Source organism: Pterocles gutturalis, unplaced genomic scaffold, assembly GCF_000699245.1.
Source record: "Pterocles gutturalis isolate BGI_N339 unplaced genomic scaffold, ASM69924v1 scaffold17373, whole genome shotgun sequence".
Lineage (NCBI taxonomy): Eukaryota > Metazoa > Chordata > Aves > Pterocliformes > Pteroclidae > Pterocles > Pterocles gutturalis.
In genome coordinates this window covers 38,839-59,130 of record NW_010126044.1, presented here as the reverse complement: position 1 = coordinate 59,130, position 20,292 = coordinate 38,839, and the positions used below count along the sequence as shown (strand labels likewise).

Genomic DNA, 20,292 nt, shown 5'->3' with positions numbered 1-20,292 from the left:
ATGAGAAGCTCAGCATGACCCAGCAATGTATGTTCGTGGCCCAGAAGGCCAACTGTATCCTGGGCTGCATCAAAAGAAGCGTGACCAGCAGGTCTAGGGTTGATTCTCCCCCTCTACTCTGCTCTCGTGAGATCCCGCCTGGAGTACTGCATCCAGCTCTGGGGCCCCCAGCAGGTGAAGGACATGGAACTGTTGGAGCGAGTCCAGACGAGGGCCATGAAGATGGTCAGAGGGCTGCAGCATCTCCCATATGAGGAAAAGCTGAGAGAGTTGGGGATTATTTAGCCTAGAGAAGAGAAGGCTCCAGGGAGACCTTCTAGAAGCATCCCAGTACCCAAAGGGGGCCTACAAGAATGCTGGAGAGGAACTTTTTACAAGGGCATGCAGTGGTAAGACAAGGGGTAATGGCTTTAAGTTGAAAGAGGGTAGATTTAGATTAACTATTAGGAAGAAATCATTTACTGTGAGAGTGGTGAGACACTGGAACAGGTCGCCCAGGGAAGCTGTGGATGCCCCATCCCTGGAGGGGTTCAAGGCCAGGCTGGATGAGGCTTTGAGCAACCTGGGCTAGTGGAAGGTGTCCCTGCCCATGGTAGGGGGGTTGGAACTCAATGATCTTTAAGGTCCTTTCCAACCCAAACCATTCTATGATTCTATGATTTTGAACTGCCAACAGTACTTTACACTTCTCAACATTATTAATATAATTAACTGAAAAACCATTTTATTTTAGATTCCTATTCCTCTTTCACAGCTTGAAGGCTAAAGCCCTGTATGCATCTCATGCAAGACAGGGTGGATATACTTACAGAATTCAAGTACTAACACCTTGAACATTGGTATTTGGACTAGATGACCTTTAAAGGTCCCTTCCAACCCAAACTATTCTATGATTCTATGCCATGATTTTTCTGTGGCATATCAGTTGCTCTGTCACCTAGTGGCTGAAGTCTTCAAGCTACAGAGGTCCATAGCATCAAACCTCTTTCTACTCCGATTTGTGAAAGCAAGTTTGTTTAGTCCTTCAGTAGACCACACAGATGCCCCTCTGCTGTCAAACCATCTGAGTTAGATATACATCACATCCTTTACACACAAAGGAAAATAATCTGTCAGCAGCTGTCCCTCTCAAAGCAGGAAAAGTCATCACTTTTTGCCTTCCAAACAAGTATGAACAAAAACTACAAGACAGTATAGACTGCACATCTGCTAAAATTACCTTGAGAACAATTTTGTTGTCTGAAGTTGGTGTCCTTCCAACCCACAAAGCAAACTTGCAGGGATCTCCTTCTACATGTTCTGTGACACCCAGTTCAGAAGTCTGGAACCAAGAAAAACTTGTTAGGACAACATGGTATTTTTTTTCTCAGAAGCCACAAAGGGATGGTGATATTCTAAAGAATTAAGCTCTGCTATTTAAAGATTTTTAGAAGATTAAGTCTAACTCATATGTTAGAGAGAATCCTTTATTCTAGAGGCAGTGGTGGGTTTCCTCCAAAAAAAAGGAAGAACTGCAAGCTAAACATTTTTTATTGTAAAGTAACAACAAACAATAGCATTTATAATCTGAAATATCAAATTGCTTATTTTACATTTTTTACAGGACAATAAAAGCCTTGTAACTCTAAAAAAAGGTGCTTCGTAAAAAATAAGTGTTGCCTTCTCTCCTTGTTGATTTCCATCAGGGAACACTCATTACTTATTGATTTTTATGTTTTCCCTCAGATAAGATATGCCTGAGAATTCTCTTGATTTCTTTTCTGCCAAAAGAGCCCTTCCTAGTGTTTCCTTCCCTCTGAAACAGATGAAGTAATTCAGAAACGCAGTTTCCCTGGAGAATTTTGTGGGACAACTACATTAAGAATCAGTCTTTGGAAATGTTCTAATGTCAGACCTTAATAGCTAATTATCATCCAAAATGTTTTCACTTTCCAAAGGGAACAACATATCAGTCATGTAAATTGGCTTGCAGTTAAATAATTCATACAGGCTCTGCTTCAAAAAACAAAAAAAATCCAAACCAAAACCCCACCAAAAACCAAAAAAACCAACCTAAGAAATATAGCTCAAACTGTGAGAACCCTCACTCCAAAAGAGAGCTGCTAAGCATTCTTACGTTATTAGAAGCTGTACTTCTCCCCTCGTACACATCATCACCAGTACATAAACAGCTCATTACACGAGATGTTTGATACATAGTACCTGAGTAAAGGCAATTTTTTTCTTGTCTCACTTGGATGCCAACTTGTTTTGTTGTTTGGTTTTGTGGTTTGTTTTTTTTTTTTCTCCTAAAAAAAACCCCAACCCAACACATCCACCCTTTCAGCTTTATCACGTCTTTTTGGTAAAATGGACTGTTCATTGAAATACTTAAAAGTCTGTGATGCGTTTTAAACTTGACTCATCGAGAACTCTTTGTGTTAAAAAGCTTGTAAATTACTTAATCCAACATTACAATAAGTAACTCAAAGAAAACATACCCTACTGCACTGTCAAATATAAAGTCTGAATGGGCAAGATAGTACAGTTTTTAATGTTAATTTTTTAAAGCCTAGTAAATTTAGAAGCCTTGGTACACTTGGGAATATTATTAATTTTACAAGGGAGAACTGAGGGACAACAGAGTAGAGGTCTGTACAGTAAGGAGTGGCAAAGCTGACATATGTTGTTCACCGTCTCTTTCAATACTGGAAGGCATTGAGTAAAACTAGTGGGAGGGAATCAGATTCAAAACTTAGTGCATGGAGGTTGGCCTGTGCCCAATTTTTTTTTTTCCCAAAGGACACTGTAAATGCTGGAAGTCTGCACGAGTTCCAAGGACAAGCTCACGGAAGAGAAATCCATTGCAGGTTACTGAATGCATAGAAACCACATTCAGGTGAGGAAGCCCCTGAACTGCCAGTTACTGGCAACTGTGAGAGTATTCTGGCAAAGCAACACCTGCTTGCCTTGTTCTCATAGATCTCCTTAGGCATTTGCTTTTTGACACTTTGTCTCTTGCCAAAGATGTTCATTAACACATTCTTCCACTAATACAAGTCATGCCATTGAGTATCCTGTGCTGGAGAAACCATGTTATCACACCTAAAGTAAAGAGAAGGACTTCACTTTTGTACCACCACCTTCCAGAAGCAGGAGACAGGATAACATGCAAAAAAGATCTTTAGCTCAAAGCAACACGCATGCTTTCAACATCTCTATGAACACCTTTTCTAAAGATCAAACTATAAGAATTGCTACACAGTAAGATGCACTACAGGATATTTTGCCAAACAGAATAGGAAGACAAAAAGATATGCTTGTATTTTAAAAATGAGGCACAATGAGAGTCTTCAAGATTTCCAGCAACTTCTCTAGGACCCAAGGCTATTACTAAATTCTTGCCAGAGGAACTGACATGACAAGCTTACAGGATCTATTTTTCAGCTGTCTCCTCTCCCTTGTAATGCCTTGGCAGCTGATGTTACCCTCCAGTTGTCCTGGTTTCAGCTGAGACAGAGTTAAATTTCTTCATAGTACCTAGTGAGAGGCTGTGTTTTGGATTTGTGCTGAGGAGAAGGCTGATAACATCCTGATGTTCATAGTTGCTGCCAGGACAGTCAAGGACTTTTGTCTTTTCTGCTGTGCCAGTGTCTGCAGGTGCAGGAGAAGCTGGGAGGGAGCACAGCCCCAACTACTAGCCTAGGATTTGACCTTAGGTTTAGGGACCCATACTGGCCAATGGTTTATTCCGTATCATGCACATCATGATGATGATATAGATGAGAGTCTGTCCAGAACTACGCTCACTCTCTTGCTATCTCTGTGGCTCTTCTCTTTCCCAGCATTGTGGTTTCGAGACTCTCTCTGCTCTGGGATCGTTAGCCAAGTAAAATCATGACACCAATACACCAGAAGTTTTTGTATTTCAAGTTCTTGAGAGCACCAAAGAAAGGTGTGATCAACAAATCAGCTGCAGCTGTGTTACCTGCTAGCTACCCTGTATCGGGAAGGAAAGCAAGTGTTGGAAATTATGTGACAGAATATGCAAAGTAAGATAGGGAAAAAAGAGGAGTTTTGAGTCAATCCGCTTTACCAGTTTGGACACGTGGGTGGGAAGGGGTAAAGAAGGAAGGAAAAGGAGCTGAAGCAGGGAGAAAAGGCTCAGTATTTATACCATCTAGACTTAGTCATGCATTCCAACAGGATCAATAGAAAAATAATGTCTTCTGGAGTGTGATTCTGAGAAGTAATTTCAAGTACTTGTTCTAAACTGTCTAGTAGAAAAGCTAATCCCGCCTCCGACAGATGCAGAGTAAGCCATAGGAGACTATCTTCTCACTTGGCTACCTAAATTTATGGAGTGTGAATATTGCTCCCACTCAAGTCATCCAATGAGACAGGCAGGGAAGGATACAAATTCCAGGGTCACATTTTTTAGAGCATACATGCTGCAGATGAGGAAAGCAAGAGCAGAATTTTTTGTGTAAATGGGCAGAAAAACATTTTGATCTTTACACCCTTTCACTAGACCATAGGAGCTATCATTTTATTTAGAAAATATTATTGTAAGACTACTAGTCTCAGTGGACATTCTGGAATGAACGTTTCCATAACAAGGAAAGTTCTTGACTTTCCAGATCAGCGTGTGTAGAATATACACACCAAAATGAATCCTTAATATGGATATTACTACAACAGCAATAGTAAACAAGCAAGATGAAGGCAGCTTGTCAACTCCTTCCATCCTTCTGCTTTATAAAAATGAGCCTTAAAGAATCAGCAATCACACACACAGTTAACACAAAATCAGTCCAGCCCAATCTTGATTTTCCTTTGTCCTGACACACCAAGATTGACACATAGCCTTCAGTAGTTATTTTTAGCCTACTCTTTCTCCTCAAAAACATGACAAAGCAGCAAACTTGTACAACTCAGTCTACACATTCCAATGCTGTTCCTTCAGTGCACTATAATAGTTATTCAATTTCTTCATGCACATTTAAATCATCTGAGCTTCGTCACAGTCTAATCTAGACAGTTCTCTAAATATGATCACTCGTTCTCCCATACTTACGAATAGTTTACTCTTGTAAATGTACTTGCTCCTTCCACTTGAGTCCTTCACTTCTTTACTGAAAACCAAGGACATCTCAAAAAGGAAAAGATGCCTCTCTCTTCCCTTTCGAATTAGAGTTTTGGGGTCCCACACTTGGAAGGATTCTTGAAGGATGAGCTCTCCCTGAGATTCTATATTTTCATCAAAGCCTAAAAACCCAGGGAGAGGAAAGTTTCAGCATGAAAAGTTGATAATATGAGGAAATTAAAAAGCACAGCTTCTGTTTATCAAGCGTTCTATCTGATTTTTTTTTTTCCCAAATACAGCTTGTAAGAGATGGGCTTCTAAGAAAGCAATGCTAAAAACAAGACTTGATTTCAACATCACAATATTCTAAATGTAGCTGTACCTCAACTCTAACTGTTAAGAAGTTTATCAACTCTTCTGGCAGTATTTCACCAACAAATTACAGATCTCTCCATGTAAGCTTCTGGTAACCTCTTCTGTGATGAAAATGATTTATCTTATATGCTTTCTGCCAGTGTAGAAAGTGAGCAACTTGCAAGCACACAGAGTACATCAGGCTGTTCTGACATCGGCAAGCTCCCAAGTGCCACCTTTACTGGTGGTACACCTTCCCTACCACGTATGCAATGAGCATGCAAACACGTTCCAATAGGAGATGAAAAAAGATGGCAGCTTGGAGCTGTTGCCATGTGATCACCACTGAGTCACTCCAACATTGATCCACAATAAAGAAATAGCAGCTGGATTACGTATTTTGAGACATAATGTGAAGATGAAGATTGAGACTACCAACAATTTTACTTCCATTCTAGTGGTACAGTGTTCTTCCAGCTTAATACACAGCTTTGGAGTTGCAGGATAACAGAAATTAGTCTACCATACTCTTCATAGTGGTATTAAACTGCATTTTAACTACATAGTGCTTGCCAATATTTTCTTAACATAAGAACATCATTCTTCTCTAGAAAACAACAGTTCTCGCTGTTGTAAACAGGGCAACACTATGGAGAGCATCAGAAGCAATTGCATCAGGATGTTCATTCAAAATCCTCCAGAGACATAAAGAAGAAATGTGCTCACTATATTGGTCTAACATGAGATGACTCAACAATACACACATGATTTGTTATGAAACCAACTTATGTAAAATATAAGGATATTCTCCAGAGTCACATTCCCAGTGTCAAAAGATTATTACCAATGCTGGTCAGCATTTATACTGACACCATCTCCTGAACAAAGCATTTGGAACTGATCCTGCAAACTGTTCAACATTGCTATTGTTTAAAATCAGGGAAGAAAAGTGATTTTGAGCATTCACATTATCTAGGATCACATGTCAAACCAAGATGAGTTTTAAAGTAACTCGCAGGATAGCAGAAATTCCATGACAAGCTCCATTTTTCTACTAAAAGGCAGAGAAGAGGAAAAGGAATATTGACTAAAAGCACCTATAAGTCTTTATTCAGCAGTTGCAAGGTAAGGCGGCTCTGTTTCTATCTCAAAAAATTTAAATGCCAAACACCTTTATTACTAAATGTATGACGGCACCATCACACATGATAACGTGCCAATTACAAAACAGATTTTGACAGAAAGTTGTTCTAAGCACATAGAAGCAATTACATCCAACCTCCACTGTCTGCCATGAACATGATTATGCTGTCCTGGCTAAGGCCCAGGCTAAATTGGCTTATGTTGACATTGTACTGCCAGAATAGACATTTCAATTCAACCAGAAGTCTGTTATGGAACAGGTGTTCCTGCAAACAGATGTGAAAACAACAAACTTATTGGAGACAATTATTGGATACATAAATGAGCAAAATAACCTCTAATACGCTTATGCTCCTCATAAAAAGAAGCCAAGGATACTTGTTGGAAAATGTAGCTGAAGCTATTGTATCTGACCATTCACATTTTAGGTGACTTGTGAAAAACTTTGTTAGCCTCCATATTTTCCAAATCTGCAGTGGCAGAGCTATATATCAGCATGAAAGAACATTTAAAAAATTAATGAAACCGTACCAGCTGTCTGTCACAAATTGTTTTCCTAAATAAGTTTGCATTTTCTAGACCTCCAAAAAAAAGGCACATAAAATACAAACCCAGAGGTAAGAAAATGTTCACATTCTTTATACTACTGTATGTTGAGAAGATCTGAAAGGTTATTAAACAAAGTTAATCTACAGCATACAACTGAATTGGAAAGCCAGTTTGAATCCTACCTTCCAGCATGCTGAGGTGCATGGCATCATTAGCTCGCTTTGGCACACTAAGCATCACCTCCAGGCCATCCTTAATCTCACCTTTACCTTCTTCACAGCACGTGAGCAGCTCCTGAAGAAGATGAGGAGATATTAGTACTCTCTATCATGTGTTTCTACACTATATATGATAGACAACCAATTACTGCTTCTAACAAGCAAAGAATCATTTTTGGCATATAAAATATTTTTTAACTTCTTACTCAACCAATGACATGACAGAATACTTGGTTTTTATCATGATCTGTTCCTCAAGAAGCAGCCCAGGCTTTCAGTCAACCACCTCTAATTTAAACAAGAGTATCTGCTTAATAAGAAATCTTCAACAGTTAACATTAAGGACAACATTTTTGTGTGATAAGCACAGACACAGCTATTAGATGCAGTGCTACATCAACCCCCAGAACAACACAGCTGCCAAATCATGAAGATAGTGGAAAACAGGACAGCACAAAAGCACCTCCCCCCCATGTCAATCTTTGCTCCAGCACACCAAAGACCTGCTCTGTACTACTGCTGATAAGAGGATTTATATTGTTTCAAGTATTCAATGAATTACTCTATTTTACGTTCACACAGTTTAAAACATCCTACAGACAAAACTTCTGAATACAACCAAGGAGTAACTAATGGACAGGAGCTAGAGAATGGAATATGCTGAAACACTGTAACGGAATTTAGGGCGATGCAGTTCCCTGCCCATTCAACATCTTACAGATACTAACAAAACACCACCTGAGCTGATACTCAAATTTCCTCACATCCTTTGAGCATCTCAACAGTATCAAGATAAAATGTACCTTACGTAACTCAAAGGGCATATTATGTTCCTTCTATTATTCAAAAGCCTCACATAATTCACTCCCTCAGGTTAAATTCCCTTTTCCTTTTTAAAGGGAAAGCCAGGTGATTCCTGCTAGCCAGATGACTCCTGCTATTACCATCATGCTATTTTTGTTTAACGGCCAATACCACCATCACAGAAAAATACTACACCATCACACTTAAATTTTTCATGACAACTCCACAGAAAAGTGAGTGTAATGTTCAAATATGCTCCAGGAGGCACAGAAGATGAGCAGCTTCAACACCATTTGGAAAAATAGGTAGAACTTCTAGATCTGTAAAATGTTTCAGCTGTCATTCAAGTTTTGGGGTCTCCATCTTTACATGTTTTACATCTCTTTTCTTATAGGGGAAAAAAAAAAAAAGAAAAAGAAAACCCAGTAACCACCACATAAATCCATTTTGCTATGTAACAAAGCCATCTGGCTCTGCAAAGACTGGCAAAACCAATCTAACCCATTACTTCAATTATGTATTGGCTAAAGTGTATTTAAAATTTTTAAAAATAATTGTTAGAATTAATACCCCAAAATTTCAGAAACAGCACAGTCTAGAATATTTCAGTAAGTTACAACTTAATGAAGTTGAGCCTTTTTGCAAGGCGAGAACAGAAAACGTTTCAGTTAAAAATGACAGGCTTGTTTCCATCCAACTTGACCTGAAATAGCCTGCAATGTTTTTCAGAAATTTTAAAAACAATAATCCATGGCAGTTCTTAATTAGAAAGGGGAGAGACAGATCAGTTACAGCGCTTTTATAGGCAGTTATTACAAAACAAGCAATGCCACCTAACAGAGACCAGCACAGTTCAAGAACACCACTGCTCAGTCAACAAGACATCTGTCCACTGAGTGAAAGCTCTAACCACAGGTTTCCAAAAATTTTGTTTAACAGCTACTATTTACTTGACATTTCCAGGCAACATTACAAGTAACAACTGTTTGTGCAACAGCTCTACAGGTAATCAGTGTGTGCATATATAAACATCTATAAAACACATAAATATATATGTATTTTATTATATTTTATACATAAATATATAAAAATGTGCATATTTTACACCACTTAATATCGTAAACTTAACTAATGGCTTGCCAAAATTTGTTGCAGACACCATTACAAAAATATGCCTGTCTATATGGCCATGAATTACTTTTTTACTCTGGAAATGCAAATTATATTTTCTAAGTAAACATTAGTAGAGAGGTGTCTTTTTTGATTTACAGGAATCTGGACAAAAAGTTACTTATTTGTACCTTCTTTCACTTTCAGTAGTCTCCTAAAAAATATCACAGAAATAGCTGAGGCTGCCCAGGATGCTGTAGTCTTAGAATGCAGAGTAAAAAAGCCCCCCGATTTCAGCAAGAGCTTTGCCTTCTTAAGAACAAGAGAATCAGATTAAGAACTTTGACTTAATACTGACCTTTAAAAGAAGCTGATATTTTGTTATCCTTTGGACAGGTTTGATAAGGTAAGAGGAGATAGAGTTGGCCAGTCCATGTCGTTGTTGTATCTCCTACACGAAAAAAGCAAACATTTGAGGACTGTGAGCACCAACACTCAGATATAGACTGCTTTGAGGGCTATGCAATAGTGTACATTAACTACAAATTTTATTTTAGCAAGGAGAAATAAAAAAACCACAGGATTACAAGATATTCCAGCTACAGAAAATGGTTATGTTGTGCATCTGTGCTTATGTTGTGCATCTGCCTGCTCACTTTGTACAAACAAAAGATTGTTACCTCCATGGGTACCTGAGAAGTATTTCAACAAACCTAAATACAAATAGAAACGATTAGGGATATTGAACACGTGGCACTACCTTTTCTAAAAAATTGAAAACTGTATATCTTCTGTTACTTGCAAGAGAGAAAACAAAAACTTCAGCATTCCAGGGAACAGCCAGGACTATCACAGGAAGGCTGACGTGGAGGTTTCTTAGCACCACCTGCTAGTTTAGCTGGTAATAGTCACAGAAAACATTTTCCCCCACAAGAGGGAGCAGGAAGTAACTTTTTCTAACTAAAGGAAAGAGGTCACCCAACACTTAAAAAGAAAACAGCCACTCACAAACAAAAAAAGAATGACCTCCACAAAGCTAAAGCAGGAAAACAGAATTAGATGATAATTAGATGGGATAATTACAGACTTCAAGTACTGATCATGGTTGAACTTCATGGCCAGTGTTTCCCAATTATCCCAGTATTGGATATATTTTAACCACACACTTTCAAACAGAAAGTTATGCACTGCAGCTACATGCTTTCTAACCACGATTACAGTATGAGAAGTTCCCAAGATGGGATACACATGACATTTTAGCATGGTCCAGTGGAGGACAATGGAAACTCTTGAAGTTTCCTGTGCACTGCACTAGGTCGCCACACTTCTAATTCATTTTAGGTGGATTAGGGGATGGAGAGTTCTGGATACACTGGTTAACACAGAGGGATCAAAGGAGGCAGTGACAAGAACATATTTCTCATATAGTTTTATCAGAGCCCTTTGTTACTTTTTAAAATAGTATTTACTATATTTTATTTCATTTTTTTGGTCATACATATCTATTTCCAGTAACTTCTCTGCTCTTCAAGCACTGAAAACTTAACAGAGGCTTCACAGAAAGGGTTTACCTTACCATGTTTGGAATCCCCACCTCCTCAGCGATAGATTTTTGAAATTAACCCCAAGAACTTCAGAGATTTTTTGTTTGTTTTTTTATTATGTCCTTCTCTCTACTTCTACAAACAATTCTAAAAAGAATTGTGGTGTCACTACATAGCTAGTAGCTCAGCACAGTGGAGAAGGAAACAAAAAGACGTAGAGAGCACTCTAATCTAATCATCCATAAATACATTTTCAACCAAAAGTCATTCAGTGTGACCAAAATTCCTGCGTAAAACCTCTAACAGCTGCTATATTTTAGTCCTTTCTTAAGCGGAATATTAACAAGTAGACGAGTAACCTTGGGACTGAATAAGCACAGTGGTAGGTTTAGCAGTTTAGCTCTTAACAATGGCAGTCAACCGAATTACCACTACATACAATTACAATTTAAAGCTGCTCCAAAAATTTAACACACATTTCCATCTTTATTAAATACAACGCAAACTAAGCACATCAAAATGCTAAGATCTGCAGAATGTGCTTGGGAGAGCTGAAGCTTCGTATCTCAGTTGTTGCTGCCAGAACCTGCTTCCAGTTCTGAACTGCTCCGATATGTGACAGTGACTTTTTACATTTGATTTGACAGCTTTATGAGACCAACTGAGCAATATAAGTTAACCATGTGAGATATAGGATTGATTTTCTCAAGCTGACACTAAACTGCAGCATCAGTACCAGGAAACTTGCATTTTCTTAAGAAATTAGGCACTCAGCATAACTGCAAGTACATGACTCAAACTGCCAATGCATGCTTTTAAGAGGGACACAAAGTACTTACATCAAAGTATGCTCCTGCATGTTCTAATATCAGCTGGGTAGAATCTGGCTTATTTTTACAGTAAGTAACATACATTTGGAATTTGTCTGCCTGCAGAACAAAATGCAAATTTACACAGGTTATCAGAGAGCATCATTCCTGTCTTGAACTTTTTACTTATCAGAGAGCTCTACACAGGTTATCAGAGAGCATCATTCCTGAACTTTTTACTTATCAGAGAGCTTATCTTCTCTCTCAAGAAACTGAACTGTACGAATTATTTTCCCATTAAAACTGGCAGCATAAGAAAATACATCAGGCAAGTAAGACTGAAAACAATAGCAATGTATGCAAAAGTAGATTATTCATAGCTAAGACAAAGATACCAAACCCAACCTGAATGCAGGTTTGGGCAACTCGCATAAACTTCAAGAGCAGCTAAGCACTGTCATCTGATAGCAGTGCCTTAATTTTTTTTCCCAGTTGCAGATACACACATTTTGATTCAAATTTGGAGGAAGAAGTACATTTACAAATTAAAAAGGGACTTGAGAACAAGAATCCATCCCTTCATGTTTCCTTTCTCTTTTATTACTTCTAAACACAAGTCTGACTTTATTACCCAAGTAACGAAGCAGTGTCCAACATCTTCTGGTAACTGTTCATATTTTTCCAGCTCCTTGAGGAATATACTATGGGTAGAAAAGAAACAAATAGTACAAGGCACATGAAACATTTTCATTAGAGCAGTTGATATATTGATCTGTGAATAAAGGTGGTTAGAAAACTTGCTGTAATTCCTATCAACATGAGTTAAAGAAATAAAGATAACAGGAATGGATAAAAATGTGTAATAACACAATTAATAAAAAAATGTAATTCAGCACAAATTCTTATGTGAAGATCAGAAATTGATCCAGCATACATTCAGTTAACATGTAAGAGTACACAAAAATCTAATAACTGCTGTTGTTCTCCATCAAGAAGGTTTCCTACAGTTTCAGTTTCAAGAAAAGTTCAGCCTCCATCTCAAGAGAAAAAGGAGGTGACTTGCTTTTTGGATGCTCAAGTTAACAGAAAGCATACAAAGGACTGTAAAAATCAGCTTCTGGAATATGCTAGGTATATTTTATTACCTAAAATAATCATAACCCAATACAAACACCAATGAATTAACAAAGTGGGAAGATTCAGAACAAGACTTCTGTACGTAGATCTGCCTAGGAAGCATTCCACTCAGACAAAATGTAGTGGACAAGCATCTTTCATGCTCTGTACTCAAGTAAATGTAACAAAGGTGGGGCATCTCCAGAAAAGCTTCATAGGGCCAAGAAAGTGCAGGGTTTTTTCCCACTAGCAGTCACACATGGAAATCAGGAATGAGGGTTTTGAAAGAATGACAGAGTCTTAAATTGATGTTTGTGCTGTATCTGTATTCTGTTGATTTCAGTGGTTTCCATCTCTTCAGAATAACTGGAAAGCCTACAGCAAAATTTTAATGTATCCAAATAATTTCTTAAAAGCTGAAAGATGTCCGAGGCTGAAAAAGACAGTTTCTAATCGTGTACCTACCTGGCTGCAAAAAGCAACAACTGAAACAGTTTAGCAATGCAAGAAGAAATCCTTCAGATTTTCTATGGAAAAACATTCATTATTCATATGGACAATATTTTCACTAGGAAATCCCTCAGGTCATCATGTGGATTTAGCAGTAATATGGAAATGGAAGATAAGTCACTCACTTATTGTGGAACTCATAGATTTCCTGCATGTTTCCAAAGATAATGTGTTCTTTGTTTACAATACCAGGTGGGATCTCCTCGACTCCGCTTGTCATTTCCCATAGATATGTCTGCCCAGAACAAAAAAGATGCATGAAAAGCCACGATAAACTCTGAACAGAAGCACCCAGGTACTGTAAGCATGCATTCCTGGAGAGCAATCAGGGAAAGACCATGCAACATCATCATCTCCAATTGTGACAGTATCTGTTGTGTGAAATATACCTTGTGATTTTGACAGTGAAATCCAAGTTCTAAAACTGACATAGTCCCTGAGATGTCATCATTTAAAATGCATAGTGTTCTTGACAACCTCTAATGCTTCAGGATACTCCTGATCAAGGTTATTTCTGAAGTCTAGCTGTTCATGCTTTGTGCAACAGCTAACACTGAACATCACTTGCTTCAGCATAACAATTGCTGGGCACTTTTCCATGGAATCTCTCTGAATTTCTATTCAAAAAGTCAGCTAGTAGCAGAACACGTGATACAGATAATGCAAAGAACTAACACAAGCTCTTCTCTATGGCTAGCAAAGCAAATAAAGTAAACCCTTCCTTTTTCCCTCCCCTCTCTAAAACAAAAAACCCCACAAATCTATGAATTGGAAGAAGAGCAGATGTTGAAACCCAGTACTGACAAAAGCAAAACATATAGGATGAATTTCAAAGTGGCTGTTATCAGATGTCATTCCAAGCTTCCTCCTAAGAGCAGAAAAGATACTTAATTAGGTCCTATGACTGCAAACCAGTCATGCTCGGCTGTTAAAACCAGAAAGAAACAGAAAGCAATGGATTGACTCCTGTCTTCAACAATCAGTGAAAAAAAGAAAACTTACATCCATGCATTCCCGGAGGTCTCTTACGTAAGCCTTTTCTGTCTGAATTAGCTCAGCCATAATGAACCTTAGGTGGCAACAGAAAAAAAAAAAAAATCTCAGTCTGTTAGATTGTTATGAATTCATAATAACCAGAATACATCTTTCTCCTCATCAGCTTTTGCTTTTCCACTGCAAGAAAAATCTGAGAACTGAAATATGAAGAGAAACAGCAGATGAAGGAAACATAAGAGCTAACATCCCTCCATTACTAACCAGTGCAAAAAGAAATGGGGAAGAAGATGGAATTTTTTTCTCAAACACTTTTCACTTGCTACAGTCATTTAACTGTTGTTCTCCCTCTTCCCCTTACACATTTATTTTACATTAATTCTAAAAAGAAAAAAGGCATGCTAAAAGAAGTCTAACATAGCTTTGAAAGTTTAAGATTCTGACATGCTAGAGCGATCTGTGAGAACAAGCATGTCAATAAAAGACAATAGGAGCTACGGAGTAACATCACTCTCTTTTTACCATTAATCCAATTTCTAAGCTGACAGACAAGCCATGACAGTTGTTTAATTATCAGGATTGATTTATGCATTCTCACTGATTAAAAATAAATAAATTTATTACTCTTTCCTGCGGGCAGACTTTCGTTTTTCTTCATTAAGCTCATGAGCAGCATCACGGAGTTTCACCTCTGACCCAGGGACACTGGCTGGGATTATATCCAGCTGTAAGCTTTTGCTCTTTGTTAAAGAAAGGAAAAATTGATTAAGAAAGGAGACAGGAGAAAATGACAGCTAAATCAAATGCAAGCAAAGTTTGTTTGTCTGTCATCACACTCAAATTTCTCTTACCGATTTATTGGAATCGGAGGAAATGCCCAGAGCTTTCTCTAAAGAGGTCCTGTATTTCTCCATGCGCAGGGAAAAGTCTCTGTACCTCTTATCCACTGCTGTGACACATTTTTTAATCTCTGTTGCATGAGCATGCCCTTTTTCACAAAAGCCATCAGCCAGCTGTATCAACAACTTCACCCTCTCTTTGGTTTGCTATGAAAACAGGAAAATATCGAACAGTTACTAACTCTACCTGTCACGAAGGGGGTCACTTTGCTTAACCTGCTACGAAGTGCTGTTGGAGAAAACATCAAAGGAGCTAGCTTTCTCCTCTCTTTATACAGATATCTTTTTCTTAATAAAAACAGCACAAGATGAATATAGGTTTTCTTGGGCTTATTATATGTGTATATATATGATATATATATAGGGCTCTAGGTTATTACTACATGACCAGAAGCAGAAATGTGCTCCAAATCTAACCCAGAGATTACATTCTGCTAGGCAAGCTTTTCAGAGCATGGGTATTCTCCTCACATCAATACAGTGGGGTTTTGATGCCAAAGAGGATATTTTGTGCATTACCACTGGAACACTGGTATTGGACCTGGCCTATAGTCTCAAGAATCTATCTCCTTTAGACATCACTGAAATCTTGAGATGGAGATAAGTCTTGTTACAGGCTTTACACTTTAACGGATTAAGAGTATATTGTTTAGTTTTTTTTTTAAATAATGTTTTCTTGTCATACAGTTGTTTGAGAGAAACTAAGGGAACAAAAGTAGCCACCACCAAATCTGTAAATAAGTGCTTTTCGCAATTAACAAGCTGCCTGAGACTATGCACTTCCTTTCATGTAAATCATAAGTCATCAACAATGGATGAGTTTATACTTCCACTTCTCTCTCTCTCTCTGATACCATGTCAAACTAAAATGTACTGTGAGGGCCCTTGGTAACACGGAGTTAAGTAAAACAGTCAAAAACTTGACTTTTTAAGGTCAGATGGAAAATCAACACTTTTTGTCCTTTCCTTTTTTTTTTTTTTTAATTCTTTTTGTTTCCTAACGGTCCCTCATCCAATAATTTCTTTTCACAATTAGCAACAGCTAATACACCCTCCCAACAGGTAGCGAAACACCAAGGGAGTGGCACTAACAACATCCTTTCAAAAGGGGCGCCCGCGTCATCTGTGGACTGACAGAGGAAACAAGGGGGGCAGTGGTGCTCTGAATGCTGGAAGGGATCCAGCAGAACAAAAGCTGGAGAAAAACTCAGAAGGAAGAAAATCCAGGTTTAAAAAGCAAAAGTGAACTCTGTTCTTTTTGGATTCTCCCTTCTCACATGGTCCCATGACCAACTCCATCTCCAAGTCTCTTCTCTTCTGAGGTGGTCCTTCAGGCAAATGAACACTTGCTTACTTTCTTGGACTCTCTTATTTCTCTATGAAGATTGGAGAGCCGAGAGGTGGAAACAGGTGACAGTTTGAACAGGTGACAAAACAAAACAGAGACAGGCAAGGCTACATAAGCTCAGGTATTTCAGTCACGCACTAGCTGCCTGTCTTTCACATGTGAAAACTGGTAAGCCTCACAAGTGACATCTACATCTCTGTATAGGCCTTCAGAGACGCAGAATAATGTAACATTGCCATGGCTCAAAAAGTTACACCAGAGTAACAGAATACTTTAATAAAATGAGTACCCTAACAAGTAAAGCTTTAATTTTTCTACTATCTTCTAATTAACTCCCAGCTGAATAATAATGTCTTCTTGTATTTTATATCCTAAATGAACATATAGTAATCCACAGACACGAGGATATAAAAGTAGAAGTCGAAGGCCCTGCAAGGTTTGCAGGTTTTCAAAAAACATTTTTAAGCTATCTCACTACTATTCTGACATGTGAAATCAACAACACATAGGGCTGATGGAGCTCCAGTACCAGTGATTACCTTCTGATTACCTTTCGGTTTATTCTGTTCCCAGCAGAAGTACAGAGACAAAGACACTGCAAGTAAACTAATCTTGATGGACACATCTTGCAGATTCTTTGGGGGGGAGCAGGGAATTTGGGTTGTTTGCGGGGGGTTTTTTTGGGGGTTTTTTTTGTTTTTTTTCTTTTTTTAAATCTTACATATTTTTATTTTTTTTTTACCTTTGCTGTGATCTGAAACTCTTCATGTTCTTTTAACAGCTCTTGAGTGTGTTGGATACTGGAGCCAGTGGAAGTATGTGTGGACAAATAAAACTCTCCATTGTCATGAATCCATTCCAGAGCCTAAATAAAGCAATAATGAAGGAAAAGTAAGAGAGAAGGCAACATACTTTTGTCATTAGAAACCATCTGCAATCAGTATTTCATGAACACAGATTAGCCACAGGTAAATTTTACTCTGTCACTCGTGGCAATCATCTAATACCTCTAACAATATCAAAGTTTGTAATTCTGAAATAATTCACTTAGTCTATGAAGCAATGCTTAAATAATTAAACAACTGACACATGAATCTGAATACCTCAAGATGTCATGAAGTCCACTACTATAGGACTATAGCAGTCCACTATTAAAAGGTTCTAACTGACTATGTCTACAGTTTTGTTAGCATACTCCCCAGCTGAGTGAAAATCACTTTTTTGGTGCAACACCGGACAGCTGAACTCAGAAATATGCGTTTTCCAACTTGTAAAAATGTACATAAGACTGACAAATGTGTAGGCTAAACTTTCCAAGCACATAAGATTTAACTACAATTTCATTCTTTAGTTGACATGTATTCCAGCCTCACAAAGTGATGGTATATAGTTACATGTACTAGAAATTAAACCTGCAGCAGAGGAGGAATAGTAAGATGTATCAGTTAAACCAACTAATGTATGTATAGGTAGTAAAAGACAAGAAATTAAGAACTGCAAACTAAAATTGTTTCCCTTCCCTGTCTCGGAACCTTACTCTCTCACTATTATGAACCATCCTGATTCACGTTATCTATGTTTTACCCACGTTAATGTATGCTGCCCTTTTAAGCATAACTTAGTGGTTGCGAGGAACCCTCCTCTCTGTCTACTGGAAAAAAAAAATAAGAGTCCTCTCAAACTGCCTCGTAACAGTAAAAACAAAAAAAGTAACTAAAGTCTTACATTATCAAGCTGTTTTGCAGCTCTTAGTGCAGGCTACTACAGCAGTTATGAAGAGGCACACGAACTTAGAAACTTTTTGGTTCTGACAAAGTCAATATCAAATGTTGAAAGAGTTCAATATAGCTTGCTTAGAACTGTCTTGTTATTAAATGCCTGTGTATCTTCTGTGTCTTCAGTAAACATATACAGCACTAGACAAAGTTAATACTCTTAAGAGAAAAAGTAGTAGATTGCTAGGAGGTCCTCATTCTTCCTTTTCCCTCTCATACTTTCAGTTTACCCTTTTATCTATTCACATTACCCAGAAAAGAAATTTTATCTTCGTGGAGAGTAGATACACATTTTTCAAGAACATAACCTTACACTGAATCAGAAAAGGCATCATCTGTACAATTTAAGCTAATCAAGCCTGTGACTGAACATCTTCGATTCTCTTCCTTCCACTTTGGACCTGCTTTTTGCCTCTTGGTACAAAAAATAAAGTGAGTAGAAAGCCTTCAAAATTCAACACTGAATGTGAATGCTAGGATGCCATTTACCCAGTCACATACTAGTGCAGACAGAAATCTCATGAGATGAGCCTGTACTTTTCAAGCGCCACTGATGGACACAAACCAACAACTCTTGGACTAGAGTCAAGAAAAGGGGCACTTCAACCAATCACGTGTACAATGCCCCTTGCCATTCTAATGTCAATCTTTGCAAGTGAAGACTGATATCGACAAGAAGCATGGCTAGCACTGATACTACAAATAAAATTTATTTTGATACTTCTCACTTTTAACTTTTTAACCTCTACCTTTTTTTGGCGGGTTCATTACACAATGCTGGAATTAACGATGAACAAAAAAGCTTCCCCTCCCCAAATGTTGCCCTTTCTGAACTTTTTGGCAGCTCTCTAAAGCCACAACATGACAGAAGGTTCATCCTAATGTTAATTCCCACAGTTTAGACGAGCTCTTATTTCATGGGAGGATCAGGATTTTATGGTGGAGACACATCTCATCATACAAGAAGAACTGGAGAAATGAATTTAGTGACCAGGTGAGTCCTTAACTGTGGAATGATTTGAGAGTTCATCATTTTCCTTGCAAACTACTATGGTATCTGCCTCCTATCCAGGGCATTGAGTTCTGAAAGCACAAAGAATGGGTACTTCCAACTTCCAAACAAAAATCTAAATGAAGACACCAACATTTCAGTTTTCTGGCTAATCAGTGTGGAGTCCATATGCAGTTTGGTTTTCGATGACTGAACTGGTGACTGCTGAAAAATGGGATTTACAATGAAAATGCTGACTGATCTTTATCTCCAGTGTTTGACTGTTATTCAGTAATGACCATACAAAAGCAAGTGGGTCATGTGCCTGGCAGAGGTTGGAGTTAAGGTTATTCAAAAGTGGGGTGGGGGCAGGGAAGGGGTGCTGTTGTTGTTTTAAAGAGGTATTAATCTTTAACTTTACTCCAAGATTTTTCTTGCAATACTTCCTTTGTGAAATCATGAAAGACAGACTTTAAAAAAATCTTTCAAAGAGATCAAAACAGACCAGTAGTATTTAAGCCTCTGTCTACACTGCTGTCAGAAAGAAATACAAAAAATTACTTTTTTGAGTCCTTTAAAGTAGATCTAACTGTATTTCACACTATGGGCGTTGCGTCATTTTTTGCAGAACAGGAACAGATAGCTTCCTTTCTTTGTCTGATACTCACTTAAAAAAAAAATAAAGAAACATTGCAGATCATTCCAGTTACTAATTCTGTCTTGGAACCCCCTACTTATTTTTATGGCTTGCGTTTTGGTTAGTGAAGGGGCTGTTTTCTGTGTGCAGTACTCACTTAATAGTTCTTTCCAGACTGATAAATTCAACAAAATACAAAGAGGTGGATCTACCATGCAAAAACCATGAAACCAAATACATGCAAAATTGCAAAAACTTAACGAAGTCATTCAGTTATTTATTGTTTAATGAGTTATACAACTTGTCAGTTTTCTAGAACTGCCATTCAACTTAATTAGATGTTTTTTCCCCCAACATCTGAGAAAAACATTGCTGCCTATTATTTCCCCAGTCAAATTAGGTGTGTGTAAAAGTTAACAAGTGTAAC

General features: G+C 38.0%; 1 protein-coding gene across 1 annotated transcript in view; it reads right to left on the bottom strand.

Moving 5' to 3' along the window:
* Positions 1 to 1,219: 1,219 nt before the first annotated feature.
* LOC104460863 (triple functional domain protein-like) overlaps positions 1,220 to 20,292 on the bottom strand; it is a gene marked incomplete at both ends in the record, with an annotated part of 54,945 nt that continues 35,872 nt past the window's right edge. The window contains 11 exon segments of the mRNA XM_010078828.1: positions 1,220 to 1,321; positions 5,057 to 5,247; positions 7,294 to 7,405; positions 9,602 to 9,694; positions 11,627 to 11,716; positions 12,228 to 12,297; positions 13,348 to 13,457; positions 14,225 to 14,291; positions 14,840 to 14,955; positions 15,067 to 15,261; positions 17,205 to 17,327. Coding sequence (XP_010077130.1) covers positions 1,220 to 1,321; positions 5,057 to 5,247; positions 7,294 to 7,405; positions 9,602 to 9,694; positions 11,627 to 11,716; positions 12,228 to 12,297; positions 13,348 to 13,457; positions 14,225 to 14,291; positions 14,840 to 14,955; positions 15,067 to 15,261; positions 17,205 to 17,327 — 1,269 coding nt within the window.